General features: G+C 35.9%; 1 protein-coding gene across 1 annotated transcript in view; it reads left to right on the top strand.

The window, feature by feature from the left end:
- LOC115626875 overlaps window positions 1-11,926 on the top strand; it is a 66,910-nt gene extending 54,984 nt beyond the window's left edge. The window contains exons 2-6 of the mRNA XM_030522386.1: window positions 5,482-5,541; window positions 5,628-5,798; window positions 8,560-8,753; window positions 8,828-8,924; window positions 10,911-11,926. Of these exons, the coding sequence (XP_030378246.1) occupies window positions 5,482-5,541; window positions 5,628-5,798; window positions 8,560-8,753; window positions 8,828-8,924; window positions 10,911-11,071 (683 nt within the window). The 3' untranslated portion in view covers window positions 11,072-11,926. The remainder of the gene's footprint in view (window positions 1-5,481; window positions 5,542-5,627; window positions 5,799-8,559; window positions 8,754-8,827; window positions 8,925-10,910) is intronic.
- The last annotated feature ends 4,502 nt before the right edge of the window (window positions 11,927-16,428 follow it).

Raw genomic sequence — 16,428 nt, 5'->3', positions numbered from 1 at the left:
AATCAGCAGCAGAAGCAGCACTAGCACCAGCATTAATTAAGCTTCCAAAAGGCCACGCAATGCTCTGGTGACGCATTACAGAAGCAGCAGCTGTCACATGGAGTGCGGATTGTGGATTCTGGAGAGTGGAGTGTGGAGTGTGGTTCCCATTCCCTTTATGAGACTGCTCTTTTTATGATGCTTGCACTACGTGATGGCCACTTTGGTTGCTTTAAATTGAATTAGTTGTCGCTGTTCGCATCATAAAATTAAAGTACATTTGCTTTTATTGTGCGCCTGCTGGTTAGGCAACACTTTTTGCAAAAGACCCTTCAGCAGCTTTGTGTATGTGTCTGTCTGTGTGTGTGTGTGTAAAGTGTCGTCTGATTAAATGAAAGCAAAGCCATTTAACTTCTTAAGTAAACGATTGTGCTTGAACATGTTGCCAAAGTTTCTCATACAAAATCAATAGTAGTTCTTACTTTTATTTCATGCTCCACACACCATGTGTGTGTATATGTGTGGGTGTGTTTGTGGATTTGGCTTATGAATTATTAAACTTTTACTATGTAGCCACAAACGAATCATGTTTGTATTCATATGAGTATGCATTCATGTTTCTCAGTAAATATGTACATATGTATATGTATATGTTTGGCTCTCTGCGTTTGTCATGCCTGTAGTTTTTGCCTGACTGCTTGATTGACTTTGAAAGTTGTAGGCAGTCGAGTTTATTGCATTACTCGATTATATTACTATATACGCAAAATTAAATTGTTTTATTTTGCTAGGCGCATTTCAATTTCACACACAGTTGGTTGCATACTCATACGAGTACGTCAATGTCATGTTAATTTGATTTATGCTCGCTTTTATCAGAGTAGCATTAAAAGAATCGAAAACATACTTTTTGCTGGGTACGTACGGGTATATCAAAATTCCAAAAATTCCTGAAATGAATTATTTCTTATAATTTGGTTTTATATTCATTCAATGAACCTAACTAATTTTGTCAAAAAGTGATGTGAATATTATTAAATCAATCTAAAATGGTGGACAAAAGTAATAAGTAAGAAAGTTAATATTGGTGAAAATAACTTAATCGTTCTTCTGCTATGGACATTTCAATAATGATTAAGAAATATTTAAGGACAGAAGAATTGTTAAATTAAATTTCCCTTCATAAACTGTTAGTTCGTTGGTTGGTTTTGATATATAGATAAGTACATACAGAATTATTAAATAACGAACGAAATACGTTTTTTTCAACTCACTTTATTGACATATCTTTCTCATAAAAAACTAAAAAAGCCATGATATTTATTATCTGCCAAAATATTCTTTTTTTTTCAATATTGCTGGCCACTTTATTTCCAATTTTCACGAACACCATATTGGTTCAAAACACCATATTTGTTTCGGCTGTAAATATTTGCATATGGTACTACTATAGAAATAATCTATATAATCGATCTTGTATCGTCTTAGTAGCAAGCAGGACTATAATTTGTTCTATTACTACTTACTCTGTTTGCCAAATTATTATTAAATAACTCGATTTATTAAAGGGTTTTTAGTTATATTTTCCCGTTGTGTTTTTTAATGAAATGTCATCAGATTATTCTGCATCTCGGCAATTCCGTTCTGTGTATAAATTAAAAATTTATTTACCTTCTGCACCACTGAACATGGCATGCAGTGTGTGTGTGTGTGTGTGTGTGTGTGTGTGTGTGCAACACTTTGTGCCTCATCAGTATTTATTATTTATAAGTTTAGTTAGTTCTCAAGCAAATGCATTTAAGTCTTCTATAAATCCAGAAAATATCATTTAATATTAAATTTTGAGTATTGTAATAATTGAAATGGAACTGTCATGCATGCATTTGCATGCTTGCTTGCTTGCTTGTTTGTTTGTTTTTTTTATTTTTGTGGCTGGTTTAATGAGCGTTTAATGGCTGCCGGAGCAACTCATTTGGTTGACACACACAAGCACACTCGCTCGTCCTGTTGAGGGTACCTGCACTTCCGTTTACCCTTGCCTATCATCAGACGACGCCTATCTCTGCTTTACTGCGCTGCCTAATTTCGTTTTTATTGTTCTTCCTTGTTGTTTTTTCTTGTGTCTTCATGTTTTTGTTCCTTATGCATTGCAATTTTCAAATTAGTGCTCCTTGCTTTCTTTTCATTCATGAATTCCCGGGAAATTGTTGTCTGTCGTATTTTTATCTCGCGCCACTTGAGAACTTCTTGGAAATTCTTTAACAACTTCTGCTTTACTTTTGCCCAAGAATCAGGTATTTAAGGCTCTGTGGTACCCGAATGTGTGAGTGTGTGGCTATCATGTATGTTCCTAGGCATTGTTATGGGTGCGGAGTTCATTTTATGCGAGTAGATTTAGCGACGTTTAAAACGTGTAATTAGACAAATTAACATTTTGTTGGTTATCATGTCAATGCCTAATTAACACAAAATGACGGTCATTGCAAGTTGCGGTTGCCAGTTAGTGGTTAGTGATTTAAACATTTCCACATGCAGCTGTTAAAGCTGGTAGCTTACTTAATTCATCCGTGTAAGAATGCTATTGACACCGACACCAATTCCACCATGTTGGCAAATTATAAAGACGACCTCCATGTTCTCTGTTCATCCACATTTCTGTAACTGGTTTAAATAAGTTTGTTTTGAATTTTGAATACGCATATTAAATATGCACTAAAATCTGTCAGTTGTAGTTGGCTTTAATATTCCATGATAATTATTTATTAAGGTCCACGTGTGCATTTATTTTGAACTTTAAATTAAATACGATTTCTTATCTTAAATCTTAATCTTAAAATGTTTAATTTAGTTGCAAAAGGGCAAACAGTTAGCTACAAATATAGCCATGGGATGCTTACTATATAGTCGGCCAGTCTAGCAGCAGGAGTACCTGGCATTGTTTGTCATCAGTGCGAGGTTATTGTTGTTGCCGATGTTTTCCCTGTCACTGATTGTGCTTGTTAGTTGTTGTTGTTGTTGTTATTGTTGTTGCTGGTGGTTGTGGCAGCCACAAGCAATTTCTGTTACCAGTAATTTCTTTATCAAGTAGTTGTAGTTGTTGTTACTACTACTGTGTGCCTCGAGCGGCTGTTCTTGTCAATGATTAGTGAATATTTCTGGCAATTCTTGTAATTTGCGTGACTGTTTTCTGTTCACTTGTTTGTTTAAAACATGAACTAAATGTCAGCAGTGAACTTTTCGTTTGCCAGTGATCGTTGTTTGTAGCACAGATTAGCTTTATTGTGTTGCAAGTGCTTTAAGCGGAAGCAGCTTATCATCTCACGCCACACACACACACACACACACACACACACACACACACACACAGCAACAGAGTCGCAGCTTATTGATTTCACACGCCACTCATAAATCATAAACAACAACAACATCAAAGACGTGCCCAATCTTGCGCCCTTTCTGCATCGTATATAGAGCTCCAATCCGTGCCACATCCATCTCCATTTGCTCTTCAAGCCATTCCGCGTAAACTTTTAATGCACTACAACTACAAATACTCACCATTCAACTGCCAGCAGAAAACTTTGAGCGCTGCGCGAGAAAAGTGCCAAGTTTCCCATACATATTCCCAAATGCGTTTATTACAAGGAGAAAACGCACATGCACAAACAAAACAAACCTACACACACGAGTACATGCACACATATGTACCTAGTATACTATATATGTACATATATACATATGTATGTAGGTAGATGTGTCTGTGGGGGGCGATGCAAAAAGCGATGCCAAGCACTTTACAAGTTTAAGCAACAAAGACTTCTTGGATTTAGCAACGTATGCGAAAAATGTCATCCGAAATGGGAAAGCTATGGCAACAATGGCACATTGAGGACACTTTCCATGTGCACTGGCAAGGAAAACGTCTGGGGGAAAATTGATCATGACAGGCACTGCTTATGCTCGAATAGGAACTCTCTTTGCGCCTTTTAGGCACTCCGTATTGTCACTTGAATTTATAATTGAATCTCGCAAAATTATAATCAATATAGTTGGAATTTTTCTAAATTGAAAAAAAAAAACATTTAATTAGAGAGCTTTCGTCATTCCTACTTTTATCAAATCTTTATCTTTATTTTTATCAGTCTATTATTTTATTATTAATTCTTTCTCCACTCCACGCTTCTTTCAAGTTTACACCAAAGCATAACACTGATTTGGATATATCCGGAACAAAAATTAAAACAAATGAATTAGATGCAATTCAGACTAATATATTATGCTTCAACATCAGTTAGAAAACTGATGGCGATGATTTGTAAATTGTTATTTAACAATTAAAACAAACCATTTGTGGCATGTCAATTGTGTATGCCGCGTCTGTTAAACATCTTACTACATATAATATAAATCAAATAGTAGAATAACTTTCATTTAAACAGCTGATACTTAAGACTAACAGTCACTTTTTCTTCATAGAAAAAGAGAGTTCTTTAGCGCCATTCAGAATTTCAGTCAACTGATTTTCTACAAATAATATATTTAGGATGTCAACTATATTTAAAAAATATATATATACAAGTAGCTTCAGAGTTCGGATATATGTTAATTTTATTGAAAACTGCAGTTGTTCTTTGTAAACAGTCATTTTTTCATTTATTATGCGTTATTTTCGTTCATGATTGATTGTTTTATTTCATTGCTCTTTTCAGCATAAACAATTTATTAATTCAATTGATTCTTCCATAATCGCATCTCTTCGGTGTTGCTAGTGTGATTAAATTATTTTAATCAATAGTTCAATTGGAATATTTTGTTAAATAGAATGAAATGAACAAAATAAAAGTAAATAAAAAGAAGACTTGAATGACACGTTCAACTCAACTTATTCTGAACTCCATACAACTGCATAAGCATTATAAAGATATTTTCATTGCTCATTCAATTGCTCTAGGAGTATTATCTGTTCTTAGGTGCCAGGTCAGAGTAGTGTTACGTAGACAGGAGGCAGAGCAGCAACCGCGTAGGGAAATGGAAATATGGCTTGCATCAGTACACTCACAGAAAGCTTAACTTTCGAGAACTGAAAACCATTCCACTCGACTCACTCACAACAGTTGGCATGCCACAACTCACGGATGGCGACTCATCTGAAATCGAAATCTGCATATGCACTCGTGCTTGCCGCTGGCATTGACATCATTGGGGACTTGGGCGACGTTGACAGCTTTCAAAATATTTTCGGTGGCATTGAGAGTTGCAGGGTAAGTTGCAGCCACGACTTTTGCGATGCTGGGGAAAGTTCTGTGAAAACTTTTATGCAGCTGGCGCTTTGTCGCGTTTCACTGGGCACAAGAATTATCGCCGAGGGGCTGCTTGCTCCAACCTCCTGTTGCTTGCTGGCGACAGGCCAAGCCAAGCCATGCCCAGCCAAGCCAAATGAAATGAATAGTTTCGTTATTACTATTGCCACAACTAAGACCACACTTTGTCTTTTATTTGCAGTTATCAAACTGGCGGCGCTCGCCGAGGAAGTTGCCACATCAACGAGCAGCATCTCGGATGGTATGACTTTGCTCTTGGCTTTGGCTTTTCAGCTCTGTTTGGCTTACATTGCGCTGACACTAACAATATTCTTCGCTTTCTTGCAGAATGGGGCTCCGGCATGATGGGCACCAATTTCCTCGTAGAGATCGAACAGACTGCGGCCATGGCGCCCGCCAGTGGCAACAATGCCGATGATTACTTAAACAGTCAAGAGGAGGACGTCGGCTCGACTACAACCATAACTGGAGCTACGAATGGCACAAATGTGGCGACGGGTGAGTCACTAAACATTTACATATTACCAAAAAAAAAGAAGGGAATATAGGAATATAAAGTGAACACATACCGCCAAGAGGAAGGTGCCTCTTTCAGTACTTGTAGCTGACTGACTGACAAAATAATTTCCATACATCGTTTGTCTATACACGATCAAATAAATAATTAAAATAAAATAGATAGTTTGGTTGTTTCTGGGCAGTAACGAGTTAATGGGTTAATTGGTTAAAAGGTTAAGCAAAATGTTCATCTCATCAACCCAGATTCTTGTTTAGGAGTTATCAAATTAATTATTCTCAGATCTTTTTCGTTCTCTTGTTGCTGCATGCAATTTGGGATAAATTGAAGAAGAGGAAAAAGCCTGAAGTCCTGACAATTCGAATTAACCAGTTAATCGTTAGGCAGTGTATTCATCGTCAATATAGATTAAATTCATTTCCTTACCGGTTAGCCCTTAGTGAAAAAACATTAACCAAGAAACATGTGGGAAGGGTAGGGAAAAATTTGGTAGGTAGAAGCTAAATACAGGAAACATGCATAGAAACAGGCAGAATATTTATGGATGCATTTCTAGAATATGATACCAGAATCGAGTGAAATAAATCCTAGCTTTATCTGCTGAGTCTATTGTGCTCTTCCGATAATAGCTATCTGCTAAATCTATTAGGTTCTCCCTATAAGATAAGTTAGAAGGCACTTATTTAGCAGACTTATCTGTATTACACTCCTCTAATCTGTTCCGTACACTCAACAGTTCTTATATAGTTCTATGAAGCAAAGTATTATTAAACGGTTTGCATCCTCCGTATGGATTTTTCTGCACATGGATCTTCGTTGTAATGATGCACAAAGGGAAGCTTTTGGCGCATTAAGGGCACCAAAAGATAAAATATAAAATAATATGTACTATAGTATTTCTGCAGATATATGTTCTGGCCAACGCCTGTTGTTACCGATTTACTCATATTTGTACCAATAAGTGTGGTCGTTAGTGGGGGGATATATCTCACTGGCATTGCGATAATTGCATTTCAATCGGGCTTTCGTTATTTATGCGTCGCACGTGGCACGTAAAGTATTGCGTATAGCGCGAATTTAAAATCCAAACAAATCCATTATGCTTATAACTGTATGCGAGTGTTACGCCAACAACAACAACAACAACAGCAGCAACGACAACGCAAACGTAATTCAAGCATTTATCATGCCGCTTGGCATTAGCGAAGAAGAAAGTACATACCCGTATATAAAATAAAATAAATACCATTTTGACATAAACATTTGTACTTGCTGGCGTCTTTTTTTTTTTGTTATTGATGTTCTTGTCGCTGTATTTGTTGTTGCCGTTTCCGTTGACTGTTTGGTTAGGCAAATCACACGGAACTCATATAAATCTGCGCACACAAGCACATGAACAAATAAGGCGTCGCAAAATTACCAAATTGGATTTACCTCAAAGGCATCAAGTAAGCCAAGCATTGTGCGACTGTTCCCACAGGAGACGCGTCAGTCTAATCCAAATATTATTATGCAACACAAATGGTTTGTAGATCTAGCGAGTACAAGTATTAGTGTTTTTTTTATCGAGCTGCCATTTGGTCCTCAATGCATTGAAATCCTTTTCCATTTGCATAGCTTTTGCATTCGACTTCATTCGACTGTTTTCAGATTTTTATAAAAACTGCAATGCACTCGATTCTCGAATATTGGTATTCTTGCAAATTAAGAATTGACAGCAGGCAAAATATTCAATGAAAATAATTTACAAAAAGCTAATTAATTTATGGTAAGCTGGCCCGACTTTAAAATACTCTATACTTATGTGAATAATAATTATAGAAATTTTAAGAAAATAAAAAAAATAGCAACTAAATTGTAACATTAAAAAGACATATTTTGATCGATTATACCCCTCTGGGTATTCGTAACTGGAAGCATTTTCCAAATAATTCTGAAGTATACATACACCTATAATGCATATTCATATGTCAGCATCAAGGACTAAAATTTTGTGTCTCTAGCTTTTATAGTCTCCGATATATTATACAATTATAATAAACCTTTTAGCTTTAAGTTATATTTTACCTTTCATTATTTTAATTTTAATTTAATATCTTCTTAATTTAATTATACTCCTTTTTTTGTTATTGATATTTCTTCATCTTCATTTCGTTTTTGTTAAGTCTAATAAGTCTCTGACTTCTCTCTGGCCGTTTGGCAAATAAAATTTGTATAAGTTCTTTATTATTTAGTTTCATTTTGCTTAAGTTCTCTAAAAATAATATAAATAAAATAAATATAAACAAATCTTTTAGGTTGAAATTATAACGTTGTGTTATTAAATATCTTTGTTTTATTTTACAATATTTTATGATAATATCATAGTTTTCGTATATGTATCGACAGCACTATTTGATGATTTTCTAAATAAATAAATATTGTGTCAAAAAAATAAAAAAATAAACTCGTAATGCATACATACTCCTACATAGGGCAATTTTGGGTCTCTATCTCATTTAGTCTCTGAGACTTAGGTGTTCTTACGGCCGAACAGACAGACAGGGCTAGATCGACTCTTCTTGTCATGCTGATCAAGAATATACTCGTATATACTTTGTGGGGCCGCCACGCCTTCTTCTGGCTGTGGCGTTTTTCACTTCGCACAAACCTAATTTACTCCTATAACTTACAAGTACAGAGTTTGAGGATATGATAGACAAAGCTTTTCATTAAACTAATTCTTTCGTTAATTTATTACAGGCCCCAAAATCATAGTTCGTACCGAAGAGGTGCTCATTGTTGGGCTCGTGCTGGTGCTCTGGGTCGGAGCTATAATGCTGTTCTTCAATCGCTGGGGCAAGATACGAATGCTGGAGCCATACCAGCCCAAGTTTCAGCAGCAGCATCGGTCTTCCTGCCCGCTGGTCGACTTGGATGCCGTGCAGGCGCATCAGGTAAGGGATTTGTGGTCTACTTTACATCGCTTTCGTCCTGACAGTATCCTGACCTCCATCCTCAATCTTTACAGCGCGCATCTGTTTCGCGCATGTCGATGGGCATGGTGCACAATTTGAATATGCCAACGTGTCAATTTACGGCTTATAATCCAAGTGTATATGCGAAGGGTATGTACAATAAGTGTGCTTTAGTATACAAGTGTGTGTGTGTGTGTCTGTGTGTGAGAAAAAGTAAAATGCAAATGCAATTAAAATCGAACATCTTCATGCCACATCCACTCATGCATAGTTATAGTCATAGCCATAGTCATTTGTATGTATATTTATATACTTGTATATATACATATATGTATAAGTGCGCGCGCGTGTGTGCAAGTGTGTGTGCGTATTGTAATTCGAAACCTAGTGCTGCGTTATGTGTTGCATACTTTTTGTTTGTATTGTCCTCTGCACAGTGGGTCGTGAATCTTGCACGGTGAAAATTGTACTTGAACCTTAAAACCAGGATGCGCATTTCTTTACTTTACTTTACTTATTTCTATTTGACCTTACTATCCAAATACATACTAAATAGAAGAACACCAAAAAGCCAAAGGGTTTTTTCCTCTCTTCTTCTTAATACTTAGTTGGTTTTTCATGCGTTTATACTTAAAATAAAAGCTCATAAGCTGGAACTATTTAATTTTGAAACTTTAAATTCGAAAGTAGCATTCAGCTTTGCCTATTCTAGCAACGGCAGCATTGGAAACCATTACCAATAGCCGATAAAGTGATTAACTTTTATTGAACCTTAAATGAACTTTTATATCTCATATTAAATTATTAATTTATCATAAATGTGACCGAGTCTTATCAGAAGTAGCAAGCAATTATATTCCAAAACACGTATTCTCTTTTGTGTATTTTCTGAGCTTAGTGAGAATCGATTGGGCCAGTAGTAACGGCTAATTGTGTTGCCTTCAAGTAATGTAATTCCATCTTAAATCTCTCCTGTTTCCTCTGAACTTCAAGCATTTGCTATGACTTCTTTAGCAGTTTCATCTTATTGTGAGACATTTCCTAAGTATATATAAGTTTTTGGTAATTAAAAAATACTTATGCATCGATGATATTTAATTTAAATTTATTGTTTTTAGCTTTCTTTTAATTATCGACACACGAGTATATTCGAGTGAAAATGTGAATGATTCCACAATCAACATTTTATTACTTTTCTAAACCATTTTGTTTTTGAAACAAACCATCGTTGATTGAGAACGAAAAAACAGTTCATTAATCAATAAACAATAGATTAATATGAGTTTTAAAATAAAAGTTTTTATACATAGATATATGTATGACATTTTAAGTTCTTCAAAAATTATAATTTGAAATGCAAACAGATAAATTATTTTGCGACTGCTATTCAGCCCACTGTGCAGCGCCAATGGCAAAGAAAGTTTGGTGTAGAGCAATGCAGCTAAAGTGTGTGGCCCAGAGCCAAGTCACTCAAGTGAGTGAGTTGAATGCAAATCCATTAGAGGTGAAGTGTGTACAACAGACATGTGTATGTTGATATGCCTCTACAAGCCCTTGCTCGTAATACGTATGATTGTTAGTTTCTGTTTTAATGAGTTGCCAGACAATTAAATCGCGCTAGCCCAAAGGCGAGCGACCGACGCGCCAAAGGACAACGATAAAGGGCAGGACGGATTGCAGTGGACAAGTTGTCGAAAGCGAGGCAAATAATAATACAATTTGAATGCCTTTGTTGGCGGCTGCTGCTGCGCTCTGTCGCAATCAAATAACACCCACACACGCACAGCCAGACCAGCGAAACAAAGGATGATGAATATAATGATGACGCGATCCTGCTACGCATTTAGTAACTGAAAACCAGTCTACTGACTGACTACTCGCATGTATATGCACATTTAAGCGCACATTTCCCGTGCAGGCAGAAGCGTGTCCGTGTATGTAACAAGGAACCCTCGTATGTGGTTGTGTGTGTTTGTGTATGTCAAACAATTAGACTGACGATGCGTATCTGTTGTGTGTGCGTGTGTGCAAGTTGACATTTACGCTTACTTGGTTATTGTTGTCGTTCTAATGAGCAACAATGAGGCAGCGTTTCGTTTGCCTTTATTACTACTATTTTTTGTTGCCTACTTTCAGGCTACGCCTCACACATCTCGCACGTCTCAAGGCCCCGACAGAACTCAGTGTTCGTTGGCGCCAGTACCAGTCACTTTTTGATGCCAAAACCACCACGTAAGACACGCTCAGCCATGGATCTGCACTCGATGGTGTTGGACGAGAGTGCCGAGCAAGTTTAGGAGCCCAAAGAGCTCTACAAAACACATACGAGTACATATGTAATAGCACATATATTTTTTTGTGAGAGTAGTATATACACTCGTACCACTACTATATTGATCGTATTGTATTGTATTGTATTGTATTGTATGTGTTTACTTATAAGTAAGTAGCTTATTAAGCCGGTAAGCATAAGTGCGTGTGTGTGCGTATGTTTTGTACAAGTGAGCGATTGAGCGATTGAACAATGATGATAATGCAGATGATTACAATGATGATAGCGATGATGTGCACAAGCCATTGGTAATGGATTGAAAAACTGTTAACGATCTGAGGAACAACACTGTCCAATTGCAACTATTTACAACACTTATTCGCATATAACTCATAACTTAACTAACGCACCATCCACCTCCACATACACACACAGAATTCTATCCTGTTGGCCTCTCTATGTGTATGTGTGTGTGTGTGTGTGGATGCTCGGGCAACTCGTTGAATAATGGAATATCTAGTTGGCCGAGCATCATTATCAGCATCTGCTAATGGCCAGCTCCAAATGTCATTTTAAAAGTCAATTTTATGCGCGTCCGATGCGAGCAAATATCGGTGCCTGAATTTGCTATAGTTTCTGCTAGTATTTGATATAATTAAATTTCTACTACTAATATCTATCTATCTGTCTATCGATTTCACTCTCTATATATTTTAAACTAAAGTAGCGTCTTAGCTCTTTTCTACTCAATTGTTGCGCTTTCCAGCTATTACAAATAGTTTTTACTTACATACTTACAAGTATATACCAAGGCGTATTTACTAATACAAGAATAAAGAATAATAATAAATAGTATTTCATGTGCATATTACATACACATGTCCACATACAGGATCATCTCTTGTAGTTGTCATTTTTGTTCTAACCAAGTTCTTATGTTATGGCCATGTTTCCAAATAAAAGTTAAATAGGTGTTTGCTAAAAAGCCTGTTTCTATTTCAGTTTCAAAGGGTTTGTCTTACAGTTTTCCAAATCAAGGCTAATCTCAAAAAAAGACCAAATAATTTGCATTATAATTATGGAAACACCAAAGGTTTGCTGTTTTTATTTTTAATTTAAAATTCTTTGTTACTTCTGAATGGGAAATTATTGTAGAAAAGTTTCGAGAATTAGCCAAATTTTGTGTTATTATTTTTTAAACTAGCAATGGTCTCAAATTAAAATGTATTTTGATGTAAGTTGCTGGAGTGAAACACAGTTCCTTATTGTTACAGACGAACTGTACAAGATCTGTAGGTATTTTTATTTGCATACGAGTAATACTTAACATAAATAGATGAGAAAGATCTTCGTCCGAGCTTTTCATCATACTATATTTTCAAATAGTAATTCTTTTCATATAATCTAGACAAGGGCCTACAAACGTTAATCGTATCAATCGCGTTGCAAGCGAAAAGAGAATAATATGCTCATATATTCGTTTTTCGTTCAGGCAGATTCGATTTTGGGGACCACTGCTCAAGATTTTGGGCTACAGAATTTTAACAATTACCTATACAACTTTTGTTTTTAAGAAACACTACGAAATGAACTTACGATTGTTCCCTATTTCTATGACCCTATCGATTTTCCTTAAAACTAGACAGATAATTTAATTTAAAATGTGAGAAGATACGAATTCGTATGCTTTGTGTGCATGTATATATATGTATGTGTGTGTGTGTGTGTGCGTATGTGCGAGTGGTATGAGTAATTTCTAGGAAGACTCAAGGCCAACGATAATTCAATAGAAAGTTGTTTTGTTTGCCTGCAAGTCATTCAAGGCATGTGCAGCTCACATTTGCATTTTTAACGAAACGTGCGTCCTGGCATCTTTTTATTGCGAATATGCAAATATCATTGCATAGCTTCAGGTTGTGGCAAGCAAACAAACCCGACTCTTACCTACACATATGCACATATATGTGTGTGTGTGTGTGTGAGTGTGAGGCTACCTTGGTATTGTTACTTTTTATCTTTTTATCTCTTCCGAGCTTGCAACAGCATTTGTTGTAGTGCGTGGGAATGATTTAGCTTAAATACCAGGTTTTCGCAGCTCAATTTGATGCTTAGACCTCATTACTTAGCGCTATAACCCTTTTAACTATCTATTACTAATCGAACTCCTACACATACGAGTATTGCACGTACGAGTATATATATCGTTAAGTATCTATTGTAAGTAGTAGTTGTGCTAAGCTTCGACCAACTTTTTAACTACTACAAAGAGGCAAGTGGAAAGAAATAATAAACAACAACTAACGAAAGCTTTAAAACCCTCAACCCCCGGATCGGTTGACACACACGAGTACCATAACTAACACACAATATTTTTTAGACTATACCAAATTGTATCGGCAACTTTGCAACCATTTTGCAGTTGACCAAGCCATCCAAACTATCTTAACTTAATGTACTTTAAGGCAATCTGTGTAAAAAGTCAACTTAAATCTAATTCAAAAAATAATGTGGAACAACTAAGCTACACACATGTACTAAACACAACAGAACTAAAGTAAACAGAATGCAAATGTACGTATATCTGGAAATTGGCATAGATTTTTTTTTTTTATTTTAAGCGAAAGTGCGAAATGAACAATACAATTGTTAAAGCTTATTGTGTGCTCTACATACTTTATACATACTTGTTTATCAAAATATACTATACTATACCTACTGTTGAAATTTGCCGAGCGCATTACAAAATATTTACATATGTACATTTATGTATACAAACGATAAGTACTACATACAAACTACTTATGTTAAGCTGTTGGGAACTTCTAGTTACATATATGTATATGTACGTATTAATAATACTCTTATTTACAAAGCCAGATCATAAACAATTATATACATATGCCTATACATGTTAACGAACAAGTAATATTCATACCTATATACACATGATTATTGAAAAGTTAATTACAAACAATTATATACATTTGGAATTTCATTTAAATAAAAATATTATTTAATATTACAGTAATCGCACTTTTCTATAAATCACACTTTCATCTACAAAGTAAGCAAATCGGACTTCATGATTTAGAGCCTGGTTAGTGATACATAGCTATAGAAAGGCCAACATAAGAGTACGAGTATGCACTGGAATAAATTGGAAAAAACAAAACAACGACGCAAAAGCGTTCCAACGAATTTCCCGATAGGAATTGCGGTATGAAGAAATATTGTCATATAAGTATAAGAAATCGAATGCCCTTTAAAAATTTCAGACCATCTACATAATTACCTACAATTGATTTTTGTGTAAAATTAATTTGAAATAATCGTTGCAATCCTTCAAACCATTTTGAATATTTGTGTAGAGAGCATTTCTAAAAGGCCTTATATTTAAAGCTCCACATAGAGAATCTTACTTTAGGCTCTTCCAACTATTTACTATTTATTTTAGTTAAATCTTTGGCCTGCTTTGCTCTCCTAGTTGTGTACAATTTAAAAGCCAAGATGCATATAAAATGGCAATTTGAAGCCAAAGCGAACATTTTATGAGATACATTCAAGGGCGTAGGCAGGAGGGGGCAGGGGCGGGCTCTAGAAAAAATTTTACCATATAAAGTCGAACACACGTTCATTATTATGACGCATTATTTCGCCTTAAAATGAATCTGAGTTGGATTTGTTGAAGTTTTTTCATTGTTCATATGCATAAGTTATTTTTTAAATGCATCGTGCATTTACCCTTTGGTAAAAGCTGCCCTTGGGATACATTTATAATACTGGACAGGCTAAAGGGTGGACAGAACTTGCCACATGCAGCAGACATGAAAAGATAGAATTTAAGTATGCATGGATAGATGCATGTTTATACGAGTATGTTCCATTTGCCCTGCAGTACTGCTTACCTGAATACCCTACAATTCGTTATTTATCAAATATGAATTATGTGTATCACAAAAGAAAAGTCGGAGGGCTTTTAGTTTTATTTATTTACGGTCAAGTACTCTAATTGCCGAAAGTATTTATATTTGTTGGCTTGATTGAAAAGTTCAGTCTTCCGGTTTCTGCAGGGTATATCGAGGCACACACATACATATATAAGAGTATATATTTATGTACTATACTTTCATACGAACAAGAACATGCATATGCTCAATAAAATGAAAGACGCTTGACCATTGACTGTGGTCTGTGGACTGGCAGGCCGGCTCGATGCCGAGCGTCGTGGACGTTAAGTGATTATGCTGTTGATGGCCAATAAACAATTTTACAAAATGGCCAAGCGTGGCGCAAAGTGCTGACAAAGACTGTGCCATAAAAATAGCGATGTCGCCGTTAAGTGTGGCCAAGTGTTGCCAAGTATGGGCGAGTGTTGAAAATTGTGGCGTTGGTTGCTGCTCCTATTGCTGGCCGATGAGTTCAGCCTGCATGTGGATTTATGATGTTGCAGCAAGCATTTCAGCTCTTGGCACTCAAATGGCAATTCATGCAGCAGCAGCAGAAATACGAGTCGCTCCACCAGTGTGTGGAAGGAGTTCCAGCTGAATATACAGTATATATGTATGTATGTACATATGCCATACACCCAGGACCCAGTGTGACCTTGTCCACAAATCAACTTGCTGTTTCTGAGTCTGTTTCTCTTGCTGCCAAGATGCTGAGAAAATTGCAACAAAATTAACAGCAGCCCGCTGTTCAGTAGAAACTAACAGGACTGCGTGCAGCTTCGTGAATAATACCAATTAGCTCAGATATCGTATAAAAGAAGTATAAAGTAAATAAATATAGATATTATATTATGTCATTTCATCTAAATTTAAAGGTTTTTACAAATTGTACAGAAAAGGTACGTATGGTTTATGTGGCACATTCAAATCTACCTAAGCAAGAAACCTCCTGATTCAAGATAAGAAAGTGTTATACTTTAAATAAAATATAATGCTAAAATGCATCTAGAAGGGAGAAAAGTAATATCTTATATTATTTGTTTTATTATATTTATTTAATTACAATATTGTTTTGAATAAAAGAAGAAGAAAGAAGCGTCAACTTAAAATCGAAGATATACGTAAATATTGAATCTGATAGTCAAGCCATAGCTAGAACATCTTGGTGATGGGATCTGTAAAATATTTTGGTTTCATCGCAACTCACTATGTTGAGCTCACGTGATAAATAACAAAAATAACGAGCCACTGACTTGAAGTTGCAAACACAGCATCAACTACTTATATAGTAGAGCCCGTTGATTTCATCGAGTACGGGAACTCGAGTCGAGTCCAGTCCAGCCCAGTTGAATGCATGGATTTTGTTGTCATAATGAGCAAGTCCATTTGGATGTGGCTGGTCTGCGTGTGTGCCCTGTGTGTGGGAGTGTGAGTG

This window comes from Scaptodrosophila lebanonensis, unplaced genomic scaffold (genome assembly GCF_003285725.1).
Source record: "Scaptodrosophila lebanonensis strain 11010-0011.00,11010-0021.00 unplaced genomic scaffold, SlebRS2 tig00000089-arrow-pilon, whole genome shotgun sequence".
In the NCBI taxonomy this organism is placed as follows: Eukaryota; Metazoa; Arthropoda; class Insecta; order Diptera; family Drosophilidae; genus Scaptodrosophila; species Scaptodrosophila lebanonensis.
The sequence above is the reverse complement of the archived record's forward strand: the minus strand, read 5'-3'. Positions and strand labels throughout refer to the sequence as shown.